This window comes from Triticum urartu, chromosome 1A (assembly GCF_056163025.1).
Source record: "Triticum urartu cultivar PI428250 chromosome 1A, HENAU_Tu73, whole genome shotgun sequence".
Classification (NCBI taxonomy): domain Eukaryota; kingdom Viridiplantae; phylum Streptophyta; class Magnoliopsida; order Poales; family Poaceae; genus Triticum; species Triticum urartu.
The window spans coordinates 293,111,475-293,130,301 of record NC_141873.1 but is presented as its reverse complement, the minus strand read 5'-3'; the positions used below and the strand labels follow the sequence as shown (position 1 = coordinate 293,130,301).

Below are 18,827 nucleotides of genomic sequence, written 5' to 3'. Positions count from 1 at the left end.
AATTGAGAGGGAGAAGATCGAGTTGGAGAAGCAAGAGGCGGCGATCAAATGGGAACTCGAGAAGGCCAAGATATTTGGCAACATAGAGCTTGAGATGGAGAGTTTGCAACTCGCACGGGAAGCGGGGGGTGCGAGGATCATGTTAGCGGACGAAACCCTCTTGGATGAGCATGCGAAGAAGTGGCTTGCGGACAAGGAGATTAACGACCGTAGAAAGTACGAGGCGGCGAGGGCGGCTGTGGCCCTGATGCAGGCGGAGGAGGCAGCCCGAATGCAGGCAGAGCAGGACACATTCCGCTCGGAGCACGCACCCGGACAGTGATCCGAAGCTATCCTCACGCTCGGACATTGATTTCATTTTGGCATGTCCGGTTTATTGAACTATGATTTGCTTTGCTTTGTTTTAAACTGTTGAATTCGGACAACTTGTATCGTATGATCGACATGCATGGATTTAAGGATCAGAATTTAGATGCTCTTAGGTGACGGATAGGAAAACAGTTATCCTCCTAAAAAATAGAAACTCCCAAAACGTTAGTGGAAACGGATTCAACGACGTACACATGATTCACTGGGAGAAAACCAGGTCAAAACCAGTGAACCATGCATACATGGTGTTTTAAATGATTTTATGAGTTTGAGGAGCATTTTCAAACAAAACTTAAGTTTCAACTTTCGAGGTTGTAATACGAACTCCAGAACAAGTTCAGGGCACAATGTGGACTTATCTCACAGATATAGTCGACTTGATCAATTCCAATAGAACACCAGGATACGACCATTTAGCATATGTAAGTTCTACATGGTATACAAAGCAGCCACACACGGAGTAAAATTACATGATACTTATGCTCTAGTACAACACCTTGTTGCATGATTCCACACAGAGGGTATATCCATGTCAGTTTTTTATGATCATTTGTTTCCATAATCACAGAATACACCAAAAGGCCAAACAAAGATTAAACCACTGGCAAACGCATCACAAATCCACAACCGCCACGGTTTCAATCACTTCCTACTTCTCCATTATTCTTTGGTCCTTGCTGACTTTTTTGCCCCTAAGTTTCAGTGTTACATGAGCAAAAAGAGAATCACACAAGGTTGAAATGGGCGCCTAGTCCAAATACAGCTAAAGAAGGAAAAGTATGAAGAAACAGTTTGCTTTCTAAAATAAAATAAAATGTGTGGTATTTTACACAAGGCACTATGAAAAGATTTGTTGGATCACTGTCTCTGCATTTCCGCTATACTGGATGAGTAGTTGGATGGCGTCGGCCCTTGGCAAAGCAAGGAATTCCTGCCAACAGGAGATAAGGCTAAGCGATTAATTGATGAATCATATATGGAACTGGTGGGAAGATGGTAGTACTGACAGAGTTTGTGCGCAGTGCACATATCATTTTCGTCTTAGAAGTACATGCATAAGCATATATATTGTATAAATATAAAGTAGAAAATTCAACATCATTATCCACTCTAAATCTATTCAACGTTAAACAGACAATTTGAATGAACTTCTTTTGTCTGGATAAGTTATTTAAAAGATATGAACCAGAAATACCACCTCTGTTCCAAATTAGATGACCTTTGAAAAAGCATGCGTCAAACTCAAACCTCTCCATCTTTAACTGACTAGTACAAAAATCTTTGGGTAAGTTAGGTGCAAACGGTACCATTAAAGTTGTCATTGTAAATAGTTATTAGTTACACACTATTTTTTGTGATCTTTTACCTCCATCTTCATACAAAAAGTAGTGGTCAATGGTCAAAGCTGCATACTAAAAACCGTGCACTGTAAAAACGTCAGATATTCGAACTGAGGGATTTACTGGTAAGGGTGTCCATGTGTAACACCAAGCCACAAAACTCAAATTCATTGAGATCCATCAATTTAATTTGCCCTCAGAATGTGATTTCTCCTTTAGCCAAGTGTTTTATAATATCCAACTTAGGTCAACCTCATTGACATCACCTTTCCTACAGCCTCTTTCGCTGTAAGTTTAAGCATAATTAACTATTGTTAATTGCTTCGTCTCCTGCTGCTACTGCATTAAGTAATTTGTCCAATGCAAACTAGGGGTGTTTGCCTTTAAAGAGAAGTAACAGTAAGATTGAGAATATGAATTGTATATGTTGCCACCCATTGGGGAAGCCATTAGCAGAAGTGCAATCAGTTAGAAATGTGGAGATAACATTGGCATGCACAAAGGGTAAATGGGTCTTCCACACCCAACATAATCTTTGACTAACGGTCACTGATGGCATGAAAAGCACCAATTTCGATGGCACACGAGTGATAACAAGTAATTCCGTGGCTTATCATGAAAGGAGTTAATCAGCAGCAAATAACAAAAGCTTTTAAGATATATACCACTTACCATAACTTTGAGTATAGCGCTTTCATCGCAGACAACTTCCGATGACTCCTGAGGGCTACTACCTTCATCCAGCACCTTGCCACTTGAGCATGTTGTGATCTGAGAAGATCCATTTCCACATTCATCTGTAAGAACCTTGGACATAGTGCGACTCACAGGTGGATCAATCTCTTTTAGAGAATCAATCTTCAAAAAATGATCAAAACGGTCCTTGCACATCTGAAGCTTAAACCATTCGGTGTGTGTGTGAAGTGTTGTCCTGACTATCTTCATCAGTTGAGGTTCTTCAATACCAAGCCTCCTGCTTATCGCAAGCTACAGAAGAGAAGATGTCATGATACCATCCAAATTCACACTAAATAAACACGATGGAACACGGCCCCAATTCCTTCACTTTGATTTCAGTCTGCAGCACAGTTTTGCCTTGTACTGCTGCTACTAACCAACCACAGAAGGGGTGATGGTGTCTTCTATCATGAACATAGGAGATATGGCAAATTGCAGTCTAATACCACAAGTACACAACAGATATTGAAAATGCAGACCAATTACACTGATAGGTGAGACTTCGTATCGACTTGCAACATATAAACATCAAATATACCTGCAGAGAACTTGCAAGAACAGGCAACGATACTGCTTTTGTGAGTACATCCTCATTGAGTTGAATCAGTGTTACCAAAGTTTCCTTCAAAGGCTTCAGTAAAGCTTGGTTACTGGCAGCAAGAGGTCCCAGGTGCGCAGATGCAACCTTGAGAGCAGCTACATGATCACCGCCAGCTACTAGCTTAAGAAATTCAACCTGAAATGGTAGATTCAAAATGTGTAAGGTTCTTCCTTCCTACCTACAAGGCCCTGCAGAATAACGTGATTACAATGTTGGGCTCACACCTGTTTTAGCTGAAACAGAAGAATAGGGTTTTGCGAAAAGAAATCAGGATCTATGCTGTTTATTTCATCCACAACTTTGGAAGCCATTCCTTTGCGTGTGAGGTCCCTCATCTCTAAAATAACCTCATACTTCTGATCTTGCATATTCCTAGTATCAGACAAACCAGTATCTAACACAGAGTCCTAAAACAGGGAAATTATTATGAATAAACTTCTGAAAAATTTAGTGTAATGCAAAACAATGATTTGAAACAAAGCTTACATGTTCTCCTATTACAACATCTTCGTCCATGTCAAAGGCAGGAGACAAGGTATCACGATTTGCATCAACTGGAGTCTCAAAAGCATAATTAAGATCATCTGCTCGACCTCTCCATCTCTTTCGCCTTCCCTGCCCTGATGTACTGCTTCTAACCCTTCGTAATCTCTTCGACCAGGAATCATGATGGGTAATATCACTGGTGCAACAACCGCCATCCTGCTTGCCAGCCGATTCACAATCAAGCTGTGCTTCATTGTTGGCTCCTTGATTATTTATGAAACTAACATCAATGTTTTGACTGCATTGCATGTCAGCAGTTCCTACAAAATATCCAAAAGATGATTCTCTTTAGTACTACACAGGAGTATAATGTAATAATTCTACGAGTCAACTAAGCAATAGAGAGCACTATATGGAAGTACGTATTTGAAGCCATAAAATTGTCAAGTAGGCTCAACTACAGGTTCAGTAATTTACCAGGAAGGGCATGAGAACAGCCTTGAACAATTCCCCTGTATATACAGTACTCATGTACAAGTTTATCCAGAAGTGACAGGTCCATCTTCATTCGGCACAGTTCGTTCTGGAATTTTACAGAGTAAACTTACATTACAGATACTATATATTCAGGAAGGCACAAGGAATTATTGCCGAATAATAAATACAAACAAAGAACTAGCCTGCTGTGGCTAGGGCTGTCAATTCAGCTCGTTCTCGTCAAACAGTTCAAACTCGATTTGGAATGGGCAATACCATCTACTGTATGGCCTGGGGCGTCCACGATTTCCTAAAGCCCAAGTCCACAAGAAGCTACGCCTAACAAGGAGCACAGAATCATATGATCCATCATTTATTGCTTGCTAAAAACAGGATGGTCAGTACCTTTTTAGTATGACCCCGGCTGCTGTACAATGGTGAGGCTGGATGACTCGGCTATAAGAGAATGAAGGCCTGAGGCACTGGAACTGGAAATCTATGCCTAGCGCACCGGCACAACTGCTAAGAAAAAAATAAGTAATATTCTTTTTGGTGGTTTAGCTGAGCCCCAATGAGGCGAGCTCGAGCTGTTTCGAACTTTCAGTGAGTCGAGCTTGAGCTGTTCTGTAGGCTCAATGGACTGAGCTAGAGCCTGATATTTGGCTCAAAGCTTATATCAAGACCGGGTCAAGCCAGGGTATATTTACAGCTCCAGATGTTATGTATTAACAAGCAACTAAGCACACATCAGTAGCTTTTGCCTTTTACCCTACAACTATAAAAACCTTTTAACTTTTCACCCAATCTCTAATCTCTCTGACCCCCCACCACACATCACAGCACAACCCATGCTGTGGCTTGCCGCTTCTTCAATGGGTGCACTCATGCCTTCCTATCCTTTTGCAACTTCATCCAGCTAGTTAGAGCCTCCTCCTATTTGGCTGTGGCAACTCGAGCCATCTTTGCTGGCAAATTTGGGTGCCTGTGAGGATTAGAGCTACTGATTTTTTAGCTAATAACTATGGGATCTCAATTTTATCTTCCAAGATCAGCTGTTCCATTTGCTTGCTCAGATGCTAATTTCTGAAGCTTGTGATTAATTTGCTTGCTTATGAAATTAGTCCATGCTAGCTAGGGCTCCTTGCCTGCAGCATGCGTGCGACTGCAACCATGCTCAAGGAAATGCCCAAACAGACAAATCATTGTTACATCACAGAATCTTGGTGTGGGGTGGAATGCAGCGGTTTTGGTGGCAGGCAGGATGTAGACGAGTGAGAGATTTTAGCACAGCATCACAAATCCTCAATCAAAGGCGTCGTGCTGTGTTGTTGGTCCCTCAGCAACTCGTCCTCTGACGGCGGTTCCACATAACGGAGCTCATGAGAGACAACAGAGAATGGAGTCCTCACATGCCCCATTCTGCCCGTGGCCTTGCCTCAGCTGAAGCTGCATGGAAGAGGTTGCCAGAAGCACCCATGCTAGGAAAGAGAGGTCAAAAGTGGAAAAGAGGGACACCAAAGGAAGAATGGGAAGAGAGTAGCTAGTAGACAAAAGCAGTGATGTGACTGCCAACATGGGACAAGTGAACATTTTGATAGTTGAAGGTACCACAAAAAACTAATGGAATAGCATAGGTGGGATAAGTGAACAGTTTTGATAGTTGGAGGGGGGGACGATTTTTTTTAGAAGTAGCTGTTTTGTGGACTTCATCTTAAATACTCCCTCCGTTCCCAAATATAAGTCTTTCTAGATATTCCAACAAGTGACTATATACGGAGCAAAATGAATGAATCTACACTCTAAAATATGTCTACATACATCCGTATGTTGTACTTCATTTGAAATGTCTAAAAAGACTTATATTTAGGAACGGAGGGAGTATATATATCCAGCCAATAAAAATAGTGCTTTGATTGACAACCCAATTGAAGGAGTAACAAACTCACTAAAGGTGCAGCTTTTACACATGCAAGAAAATCCAAAACATTTTTATCCCTTTGACAGGTATTTGAAATGGAAGTGGTAACACAGATATCCATATTCATAGCTAAATAATTTTATACTCAATTTATTTGGTAATAAGACCTGAAATGCTTGATACAAATCTCCTTTTGCAAACTTCAAGCTGTCGATAGCGCCTTGTCTTGTCAACTCAACCGCATGTGCTAGGGCTTGAACATCAACCTAAGAGTTGATTATTAAAAGCTGGCATATGGAGCATAGTACAGTATAATTAACAGTTACCAAGAAGAGCTTGCCTCGTCAAATGGTGGTGCTTCTACTGAACATTCCTGGGTAACTGCAGGCGGATCACGGTCCTCGAAGAGTAGCCGCTCAGTTAGATCAGATATAGGTGATGAAACTCCTTGGCGCGAGCAGAATACTTTGTGAATGCTTTACAAAATGTTGTAAGATTGTCAGACGATGAGGCAGTAGCCTAGCAACCCATGTTAGACAATATGAGGATGTAACATATGATGTACCTTATTAAGTATCTTAAGGACATTGAGAGAATAGGATCATAAGCTTGTAAATGAGCTCTTAATATGGATGATAGCAACCCAGCAAGTTCAAATCTCCTCTTTATAGACCACTGTCGAGCAAAGAATTCCAACAGGAAGAAATATGTCATATATCAAAAAGTAACAGCTTGCACATAGTGCAATAAAGCTGAAGATGTAAAATAGCATTCTCCCATCAGAAAATAGAGGTTCCACAAAGTAACAAACATAGCAATTAATAGCATGAGTAGGTCAATCTTAAAGACACTCTAGTTATACACAGAAAACTGTCCATGAACCAAAAGCAGACAAAAGCTATCTGGATAAGTAAATACTCCCTCCGTCCCAAAATAAGTGTCTCAACCTTAGTACAACTTTGTACTAAAGTTAGTATAAAATTGAGACACTTATTTTGGGCCTGAGGGAGTAATTCAGAATCCTTACTTTACATTGACAGTTAAAGCTTTCTTTCCCCTCAAGTCTAGTAACAGCGAAAAAGGACCTCTAAATCGCTACTTAAAGAACTAGATATACTCAAAACAGAAATGATGAGCAAATCTAAGCTACCTTGTAATTATTATTAAAAGTGTATATGGACGGTTAGGATTGTGCATACCTCATTGACGACTGGGGAAGATTGATCATCTTGGTCATATATTAAAACCAGCAGTATATGTTTGAATTCCTCGTAAGCTTCCTTTGGAACATACCAACACACCAATATTCATTATGCAAAATCCAAACGAACACAATGAATATGAATGACAAAAAATACAGGTGACTATATCCGAATATGTAGGAACTTGACGATAGTAAAGTAAAAAAAAAAAACATATCACAGGATAGTTCACATTGATGATATGACATATCAGTTAGGCTACAATACATGCCTCCTCAACGCAGGCAGTGGACACCGGACACAACAGTAGTTAGGGCCGACAGGAGCAACAGCAAGCTGAGATGTAGCATCTGCTACACAGCAATTCATAGACATTTGAAGTAGTCTGTTAATAAATTAGCCTAGCACAGACACGCAAGCAATGACATGCTTCCCGTAGTGTCATTGTACGTCAGGTCATTAGCATACATCCTCTGCCTGATGGATTTCTACCCCTAATTCACAACAGCTCATTACTGGAAGGACGCCAGGATACCCTCTACTTTTTTAGTATTTGTGTTCAACATGTGAGTGTCTAATAGATCTCTCATTCCCCCCCCCCCCCCCCCCCCCCCCGAGCTGGAAAAGGAAAAAACTGGAAATTGTGTTCTCAAATAGGAACATGGCATAGTGCACGGGCCTCTAGTAATTCAATTCTATTTTCAGTGCTTGTATGAAAACATAAGTACAGCTTTACGGAGGAATTTAGTGAAAGTAATAAAAAAAGAGTTTGTTGCAGCATCTTATTCCGATATATTTGCTCAAAGAAATCCTATAAGATACCAAATGGTGCAAACTTGCTACCGAAGTCCTACTTCCAGACAAGGTTCGCGCAAAATTCATGTGATCCAACCGGACACATGCAGACTAGTGTACCCAACCGGAAATCAAGGCAGTGCAATAATCAATCAATTCAAGGGCTCTTAAGGCGAGAGGAAGGGAGTCGATGCAGCACTCACAGGGTAAGCGTCGAGAGCACAGGGTGCGAGAGCTGTGCGGAGACAGTCGAGCGCCGCCTCCCTGTCTGCCTCCGTACCCCGCCTCACCAGCTCCACGAATCTCTGCACAACCACACAATTGACATCCTGCCTGCGTGCCGGAAAACATAAAACGAGAGAGAGAGAGAGAGAGAGAGAGAGAGAGAGTTTAGGTACCTGCTTGTGTAGATGAAAGAGAAGGCGGTGGTCGAGTAACGCGGCAGGGGCGTGAGCTCGGAGGAGCGCGAGGGCGGCGTCGACGTCGCCAGCCTCGAGCGCGCGACGGGCCCGGCGGATGAGGATGCGCGAGCAGTACGACGAGGAGGTCGAGGTGGATGGGGATGAGGAGGTGGCGGTGGTGGTGGAGGAGGATGGGGATGAGGGCGGCGATGGGGAGGCGGGAGGGGCGATGAGGCGATCGGATCTGACGAAGTCGAGCACGAGAGCGTCGAGCGAGTCCCAGTTCACCGGCGAAGGGGGCAGCGGGTCCATCGCCGGCGAGGAGATGGCGGTGGCGTGGGGCTAGGGGGGACGGGTGGGATTGGGAAGTTGAGATGATGAAGTCGGTGGAAGGTAGCAGGGTCGGGTGCCTACGTGTAACGAAAACGAACTGATAGGTTTTTTTTCTTTTTTTTTTCTTATTAATCGGTGACAATCTTGGTGTCATAATGATACGAGTCCCGGGTCTAGAATAAGGAAGCCACAATCATAGGTAGAGAAGAAAATGCAATAATAACGTTCAATGGTTAGAAGGTTAATTATATCGAGTACATCTGTATCTATAATCAAAGAAACATATCTAACTAATCTCGAACATCAGATCAAGTCAATCTAATAGCCTAAATTGCTCAAATGATGAGCACTTCTCATATTTAACATGCAATTAATATCATATCAAATATTAACGTTTGTGTTAATCAAATAATTAATATGCATCTGATGTCCATCTAATATCAATGTGCAATTAATTTTCTCACTAATATCAATGTGCATCGCACGTGCGCATTTACTAATAGGGTCAAGTATCAGGTTCGATATCTTGTGTTTTTCACTAAAAGAGAATATATTTTTAGTGGGATGCAATGTTTCCCTCCATAGCAAGGTGCATGTGGTGTCTTCATCAAATGTCCGCAGCGAGATGGCATACAAGTATTGGTCGACCAACCCAAGCCACAGATTGGCACACAAGCATTCGTCGACCAACCCAAGCCACACATCGATCGTGTGTGACCATTAGATTGAAGTCCTCTCACGTCCACTCATTTCGCGTCTCTCTCCTGTTCACCCTGCCCCCCCTCTCTCTGCTCGCACAACCTCGCGGCACCCCATGATGCAACATCGGTTGCATCGTCACAACACTATTGTTGAACAAGTCTTGGATGTTTTCGTTTGTGCTTCCATCTTCACGTGTAAGTAGTCTTTGTGGGAGTTTTAGATTCGCACATCGTGACGCGCCCGTCGAATAAGAGATCATGAATGCGCTCATGCAATATGGTATTGGTGTCATTCATGGCTCTTTGAAGGTCGAATGGTGAGCCTCGGAGACGTAGTAATGCACATCTTCGTGGCCATCGTAGACCGGACGAGATGTACCTTCTCTATCCATAGTGACATTCGAGCAAGGTGTGAGTAGAAGAAAATGAATAATAGCAAAGCACCTCTTTCTCATGTCGTTGACAAATCAAGAGACCTCAAGATTGTCAATGAGAAAGGGGGCAATGCTTGATAGTGATCCTAATCCAAAGGCTAGCACGCCTACACACAACGCTTAATGTGGAGCTTGGTAGTTTTTTTATGGGAAAGCATTCATAGCTAGCTTTATTAACTTCAAATAGCTTACATCGTCAACTAGTAAACTGAAAATACCTACACATAACGCTTTATGTGAGGTTTGGTAGGGTTAGTGGCACAAAATAAGGCAACAAGTGGATCAAGATATAAGTTGGGTAAGATCTAAATGATTGAAAATGAGATACAAGTAGAGAATAAAATGGTGCAATCCACATGTATTCACAACATATGATGCACATATATAGCACGTACAATGAGTCACGACGTCCACGTCTATGATCCTAATTACATGGGAAATATTTGGAGGACAAGTGGGACGTTTGGTAATTAAGATTACAACAACTAGAAAATCCTACGTGCATGGGCCATGCACATGTGGCGTTCAGCAATCACAAAATAGAGATATAGCAATGGAAACACACACACACACACACACAAAGAAAAGTGGGGCTAGTGCAACCAAAGAAATGAGAAAGACAAAATTGCCTAACGAAGACCAATGCTCATGTTGAACAGGACAAAGAGACACCAACTCGATTGCTCTTGAGGGCTAGATTCGTGAACTTGGCACCAACCTACAAGAACAAGTGTAATGTTTCTCTATCCAATTTATCGTTGGCACAAGTATCTTTGTTGCTCAAATCTTCTGCTTATAAACCATATTATATATTTCTCTTGCCGCCCTTTATTTTTTTGAACTTTCTCTTCCTTTTACCACTTACCTTGTGACTTGGTTGACTATGTAAGACAACTATTACAACATATACACGGAGTAACTATAGCACACAATAAGATTCATAAGCTATCACTATGGCGCACAAGTTCATGAGGCCCAACTGTTCTCAAATAGCTAATATCGATAGGAGCAAAGGTATTCAGAAAGGGTGGAAGAGCTATCAAAGTGCACGGCAATGGAAGATAAGCTATGACGGAACGGATACCTCACGTCGCCTTACCCTCAAGGATGTCGGTTGTACCGGCCTTGCTTCCGATCAAGGTGTCAAAATGATGAGATGCATGTCATCGTGGTCGAGGTTGTTGGCCCAATTTTTTGACTATACACAGTGGAGAAAATCCCCGCTGCAGTTTTTATAAAATTAGAAAACCACAAGGGTAGGTCTTATAAGGCTTGAGATAAGCTAGAGAAAACAAGGAAAAGGAAAAGGAGAGAGAAAGCAAGAAAACTAAACTACACTAAGAGAACTAAAAAGGTAGCTATGGGAAAAGGAAACAAAAATTAACATTACATCAAAGTCTCTAGCCATGATTGGAAAAGAGATGCATACTTCTTCTTCATTCTATGTTTTAGCAAATTAAGCTCCATCTAGTAAGTGTCTTTCTATTTCTAAAATTAGGGCTGGATTTGCTGAAAGATTAAGTTGTTCCTAGTTATCCAGATGGCCCAAGTTGCCGGGATAATGATGTCCATTGCAAAAGGAAGTGCAATCTTGTCCTTCATATCTTTAATGGCCTCCAGGACAGACATGGTAGTGGCTCTACTTGGACAAACAAAATTCCAACATGAAGCAGAGAAGGGCATCCCTAAAAAGACGGAATAATGTTTCCTCCTGTTGACAGTTCATGAGGGCACAATTGTATGATTCCAGATGAAATGTCATCCTTCTTAGCAGATTTCTAGTGTTGACTCTGTCATGCAGGACTATCCAAAAGAGTATCTTGTGCTTGGGTTGGCATGAGCTACTCCAAACCCACTGAAAGTGGGGTGGAACAGTTTTAACTCCAATCATGCAAGTACATGCTTTTGATGAAGAGAAATCCTCAGATCCCCAGATATAACTCCAGTGTTGGGGAACGTAGTAATTCAAAAAGAAAATCCTATGATCACGCAAGATCTAACTAGGAGATGCATAACAACGAGAGGGGAGAGGATGTCCATGTACCCTCGTAGACCGAAAGTGGAAGTGTTTAGTAACGCGGTTGATGTAGTCAAATGTCTTCACGATCCAACCGATCCAAGTACCGAACATACACACCTCCGTGTTCAGCACATGTTCAGCACGATGGCGTCCCTCGAGCTCTTGATCCAGTAGAGGGTCGAGGGAGAGTTTCGTCAGCATGACGGTGTGGTGACGGTGTTGATGATGTGATCCGCACAGGGCTTCGCCTAAGCACTACGACAAAAAGACTGAGGTGGTAAACTATGGAGGGGGGCACCGCACACGGCTAAGACAATTGATGTTGTCCTTTGGGGTGCCATCTGCCCACGCATATAAAGGAGGGGGGAGGAGGAGGCCGGCCAAGGGGAAGGCACGCCAAGGGGGGAGTCCTACTAGGACTCCAAGCCTAGTAGGATTCGCCCCCCTTTCCTTCCAACGGAGAGGGAAAAGGGGAAAGGAGGGAGAGGGAGAAGGAAAGAGGGGGACCGCGCCCCTCCCCTTGTCCAATTCGGATTGGGGCAAGGGGGCGCGCCCCACCTCATGTGGCCTGCCTCCTCTCCTCCACTATGGCCCATTAGGCCCAATAACTTTCCCGGGGAGTTCCGGTAACCTCCCGGTACTCCAAAAAATCCCCGATCTTCTTCGGAACCATTCTGGTGTCCGTATATAACCTTCCAATATATCAATCTTTACCTCTCGACCATTTCGAGACTCCTCGTCATGTCCGTGATCTCATCCGGGACTCCGAACAAACTTCGGTCATCAAAAACACATAACTCATAATACCAATCATCATCGAACGTTAAGCGTGCGGACCCTACGGGTTCGAGAACTATGCAGACATGACCGAGACACATCTCTGGTCAATAACCAATAGCGGAACCTGGATGCTCATATTGGCTCCTACATATTCTACGAAGATCTTTATCGGTCAAACCGCATAACAACATACGTCATTCCCTTTGTCATCGGTATGTTACTTGCCCGAGATTCGATCGTCGGTATCTTCATACCTAGTTCAATCTCGTTACCGGCAAGTCTCTTTACCCGTTCCGTAATGCATCATCCCGCAACTAACTCATTAGTCACATTGCTTGCAAGGCTGATACTTCTCCAACGTATCTATAATTTTTGATTGCTCCATGCTATTATATTATCTATTTTGGATGTTAATGGGCTTTATTTTACACTTTTATATCATTTTTGGGACTAACCTACTAACCGGAGGCCCATCCCAAATTGCTGTTTTTTTGCCTATTTTAGGGTTTTGAAGAAAAGGAATATCAAACGGAGTCCAAACGGAATGAAACCTTCGGGAACGTGATTTTCTCAACAAACGTGATCCAGGAGACTTGGAGTGGCCGTCAAGAAACAAGGGAGGAAGGCACGAGGCAGAGGGCGCGCCCTCCACCCTAATGGGCCCTCCATTGCTCTATCGACGTACTTCTTCCTCCTATATATATCCACGTACCCCCAAACATCCAGGAGCACTACAAAAACCTAATTCCACCGCCGCAACCTTCTGCACTCGAGAGATCCCATCTCAGGGCCTTTTCCGAAGCTCCGCCGGAGGGGGCATTGATCACGGAGGGCCTCTACATCAACTCCATGGGCTCTCCGGTGATGTGTGAGTAGTTTACTTCAGACCTATGGGTCCATAGTTATTAGCTAGATGGCTTCTTCTCTCTCTTTGGATCTCAATACAAAGTTCTCCTCGATTTTCTTGGAGATCTATTCGATGTAATCTTCTTTTGCGGCGTGTTTGTCGAGATCCGATGAATTGTGGGTTTATGATCCAGATTATCTATGAACAATATTTGATTCTTCTCTGAATTCTTTTATGTATGATTGGTTTATCTTTGCAAGTCTCTTCGAATTATCAGTTTGATTTGGCCTACTAGATTGATCTTTCTTGCAATGGGAGAAGTGCTTAGCTTTGGGTTCAATCTTGCGGTGTTCGATCCCAGTGACAGAAAGGGAACCAATACGTATTGTATTGTTGCCATCGAGGATAAAAAGATGGGGTTTATACCATATTGCATGAGTTTATCCCTATACATCATGTCATCTTCCTTAAAGAATTACTCTGTTCTCTTGAATTTAATACTCTAGATGCATGCTGGATAGAGATCGATGTGTGGAGTAATAGTAGTAGATGCAGAATCATTTCGGTCTACTTGTCTCGGACGTGATGCCTGTATACATGATCATACCTAGATATTGTCATAACTATGCTCAATTCTATCAATTGCTCGACAGTAATTCATTTACCCACTGTAATACTTATGCTCTTGAGAGAAGCCACTAGTGAAACATATGGCCCCTGGGTCTATCTTCCATCATATTAATCTTCTAACACTTAGTTATTTCCTTTGCCATTTATTTTACTTTGCATCTTTATTTCTCTTTATCATAAAAATACCAAAAATATTATCTTATCATATCTATCAGATCTCACTCTCGTAAGTGACCAAGAAGGGCTTGACAACCCCTTTATCGCGTTGGTTGTGAGGTTCTTATTTGTTTGTGTAGGTGCGTGGGACTTGAGCGTGATCTCCTACTAGATTGATACCTTGGTTCTCAAAAACTGAGGGGAATACTTACGCTGCTTTACTGCATGACCCTTTTCTCTTCAAGGAAGAACCAACGCAGTGCTCAAGAGGTAGCAAGAAGGATTTCTGGCGCCGTTGCCGGGGAGATTCGCGCCAAGTCAAGTCAAGATTTGACTCCAACAACGAGTCATTTCTGGCGTCATTACCAAGTACCCATCATAAACTCTTATCCCTCGCCTTACATTATTTGCCATTTGCCTCTCGTTTTCCTCTCCCCCACTTCACCCTTGCCATTTTATTCGCCCTTCTTCTATTTGTCTTTCCATTTGCTTTGATGTCTTACTTGGCTCATTTGCTCGTTTGTTTGGAATAATTGTTTATTTATTACTAAACAGAGAACCTAAGATCTATGGATCCTCATCCGCTTGCTAATGTTTTTAAGAGATCCAATTATGGTGAACCAATTGCTAGTGAGTTTTGTGCACTAGATTATCTTTATGAAGTTTTGCTTGAAATTCGTGAATCTGAAAATTGCGATGAAGTACTTTATGAAGTGATTCACGATAGATCTTTGAATAAAAGCATGATTGCAATGATGTTATTATAAATCCTCTTAATGTCAATTGTGTTAATGATATGCAAAACCTCAAGCTTGGGGATGCTAGTTTTGCTATGACTACTATTTGTTGCAATGATCATGATTGGGGTGATTCTTCTTTTGATCTTGAAAATTTATTTAAGCCCCATGATGAATATGAGATTGATAATAGTGTTTGCAATATTGTTGGAAGTGGTTTTGGAAGAGTGTCAACTTTAGATCCCACATATTTGGAGCATGTTCAATCTTATGAAATTTTTGATAAAAGTGGGTTTGGAGAGGTCATGACTTTAGTTAATTTTAATCCCACTATTTTGGAAGAGTGTCAACTTTGCATGCATGTGGATCGTGTTGAAAATATTTTATGTGATAGCTATTTTGTTGAATTTGCTTATGATCCTACATGTAATTATTATGAGAAAGGAAAAATATGATGGTAGAAATTTTCATGTTACTAAATTACCTCTCGTTATGTTGAGATTGCTATCGTTTCTTTCCGCTTCCTTGCATATGCTAGTTTTTTCTTGCCTATAAGATGCCTATGCATAGGAAGTATGTTAGACTTAGATGTGTTTGTCACGTATTTTATGATGCTCTCTTTGTGCTTCAATTCTTGTCTTTCATGTGAGCATCATTGATATATTATGCCTAGCCATAAGGCTTTAAAGAAAAGCGCTTGTTGGGAGACAACCCAATATTTTTCCTTACTGTTATTCAGTAAATAATTTACCTAGCCTCTATTTTGGCTGTGTTTTTTGTGTTTAATTAGTGTTTGTGCCAAGTAGAACCGTTTGGAAGACTTGGGAAAGTCTTTTTGATCTTGTTGTAAAAAACAGAAACGTTAGCGCTCACGAGAATTGCTGCCATTTTTATTTGGAAGGTGATATTTAGTTAATTATTTTTGCAAATGATTGATAGATAAATTCCTCACGTCCAGAAATTTATTTTAGAATTTTTGGGGTTCCAGAACTTGCGTTAGCTACAGATTACTACAGACTGTTCTGTTTTTGACAGATTCTGTTTTTCTTGTGTTGTTTGCTTATTTTGATGAATCTATGGCTAGTAAAAGAGTTTATAAACCATAGAGAAGTTTGAATAAAGTAGGTTTAAAACCAATATAAATAAAGAATGAGTTCATTACAGTACCTTGAAGTGGTGTTTTGTTTTCTTTCGCTAACGGAGCTCACGAGATTTTCTATTTTGAGTTTTGTGTTGTGAAGTTTTCAAGTTTTGGGTAAAGATTTGATGGATTATGGAGCAAAGAGTGGCAAGAGCCTAAGCTTGGGGATGCCCATGGCACCCCAAGGTAAAATTCTAGGACACCAAAAATCCTAAGCTTGGGGATGCCCCGGAAGGCATCCCCTCTTTCATCTTCGTCTATCGGTAACTTTACTTGGAGCTATATTTTTTATTCACCACATGATATGTGTTTTGCTTGGAGCGTCTTGTATGATTTGAGTCTTTGCTTTTTAGTTTACCACAATCATCCTTGCTGTACACACCTTTTGAGAGAGACTCACATGATTTGAAATTTATTAGAATACTCTATGTGCTTCACTTATATCTTTTGAGCTATATAGTTTTTGCTCTAGTGCTTCACTTATATCTTTTAGAGCACGGTGGTGGATTTGTTTTATAGGAACTATTGTTCTCTCATGCTTCACTTATATTATTTTGAGAGTCCTTTAGAACAACATGGCAATAATAAAAACTTTCATATAAGTGCATTGAATACTATGAGAAGTTTGATACTTGATGATTGTTTTGAGATATGGAGATGGTGATATTAGAGTCATGCTAGTTGAGTAGTTGTGAATTTGATAAATACTTGTGTTGAAGTTTGTGATTCCTGTAGCATGCATGTATGGTGAACCGTTATGTGATGAAGTCAGAGCATGATTTATTTATTGATTGTCTTCCTTATGAGTGGCGGTCGGGGACAAGCGATGGTATTTTCCTACCAATCTACCCCCTAGAGCATGCGCGTAATACTTTGCTTTGATAACTTGCAGATTTTTGCAATAAGTACGTGAGTTCTTTATGACTAATGTTGAGTCCATGGATTATATGCACTCTCAACCTTCCACCATTGCTAGCCTCTCTAGTATCGTGCAACTTTCGCCGGTACCATAAACCCACCATATACCTTCCTCAAAACAGCCACCATACCTACCTATTATGGCATTTCCATAGCCATTCCGAGATATATTGCCATGCAACTTTCCACCGTTCCGTTATTATGACATGCTTCATCATTGTCATATTGCTTGCATGATCATGTAGTTGACATCGTATTTGTGGCAAAGCCACCGTTCATAATTCTTTCATACATGTCACTCATGCATCATTGCACATCCCGGTACACCGTCGGAGGCATTCACATAGAGTCATATTTTGTTCTAAGTGTTGAGTTGTAATCCTTGAGTTGTAAGTAAATAAAGTGTGATGATCATCATTATTAGAGCATTGTCCCAGTGAGGAAAGGATGATGGAGACTATGATTCCCCCACAAGTCGGGATGAGACTCCGGACGAAAAAAAGAGGCAAAAAAAGAAGGCCCAAATAAAAAAAGAGAGAAAAAGAGAGAAGGGACAATGTTACTATCCTTTTTCCACACTTGTGCTTCAAAGTAGCACCACGATCTTCACGATAGAGAGTCTCTTATTTTGTCACTTTCATATACTAGTGGGAATTTTCGCTATAGAACTTGGCTTTTATATTCCAACAATGGGCTTCCTCAAAATTCCCTAGGTCTTCATGAGCAAGCAAGTTGGATGCACACCCACTTAGTTTCTTTTGTTGAGCTTTCATATACTTATAGCTCTAGTGCATCCGTTGCATGGCAATCCCTACTCACTCACATTGATATCTATTAATGGGCATCTCCATAGCCCGTTGATACGCCTAGTCGATGTGAGACTGTCTTTTCCTTTTTGTCTTCTCCACAACCACCATTCTATTCCACCATAGTGCTATATCCATGGCTCACGCTCATATATTGCGTGAAGATTGAAAAAGTTTCAGAACATCAAAAGTATGAAACAATTGCTTGGCTTGTCATCGGGGTTGTGCATGATTTGAATATTTTGTGTGGTGAAGATAGAGCATAGCCAGACTATATGATTTTGTAGGGATAACTTTCTTTGTCCATGTTATTTTGAGAAGACATAATTGCTTAGTTGTATGCTTGAAGATTATTATTCTTTATGTCAATATTAAACTTTTATCTTGAATCTTATGGATCTGAACATTCATGCCACAATAAAGAAAAATTACATTGAGAAATATGTTAGAAAGCATTCCACATCAAAAATTCTTCTTTTATCATTTACCTACTCGAGGACGAGCAGGAATTAAGCTTGGGGATGCTTGATACGTCTCCAATGTATCTATAATTTTTGATTGCTCCATGCTATTATATTATCTATTTTGGATGTTAATGGGCTTTATTTTACACTTTTATATCATTTTTGGGACTAACCTACTAACCGGAGGCCCAGCCCAAATTGCTGTTTTTTGCCTATTTTAGGGTTTCGAAGAAAAGGAATATCAAACGGAGTCCAAACGGAATGAAACCTTCGGGAACGTGATTTTCTCAACAAACGTGATCCAGGAGACTTGGAGTGGCCGTCAAGAAACAAGGGAGGAAGGCACGAGGCAGGGGGGCACGCCCTCCACCCTCATGGGCCCTCCGTTGCTCCACCGACGTACTTCTTCCTCCTATATATATCCACGTACCCCCCAAACACCCAGGAGCACCACGAAAACCTAATTCCACCGCCGCAACCTTCTGTACTCGAGAGATCCCATCTCGGGGCCTTTTCCGAAGCTCCGCCAGAGG

At 41.4% G+C, this 18,827-nt stretch overlaps 1 protein-coding gene across 1 annotated transcript; it reads right to left on the bottom strand.

The window, feature by feature from the left end:
• Window positions 1-891: 891 nt before the first annotated feature.
• On the bottom strand, window positions 892-8,709 carry LOC125507519 (Ran-binding protein in the microtubule-organising centre protein). Its single transcript, XM_048672081.2, has 12 exons — window positions 8,325-8,709; window positions 8,130-8,231; window positions 7,129-7,209; window positions 6,495-6,604; window positions 6,270-6,405; window positions 6,097-6,195; window positions 4,012-4,117; window positions 3,535-3,854; window positions 3,273-3,455; window positions 2,986-3,183; window positions 2,382-2,696; window positions 892-1,300 (listed from the first exon to the last, which is right to left on the bottom strand). Exons 1-12 carry the CDS (start codon window positions 8,637-8,639, stop codon window positions 1,208-1,210), a joined length of 2,058 nt encoding a protein of 685 aa, XP_048528038.1. The 5' UTR covers window positions 8,640-8,709; the 3' UTR covers window positions 892-1,207.
• Between the last annotated feature and the right edge of the window lie 10,118 nt (window positions 8,710-18,827).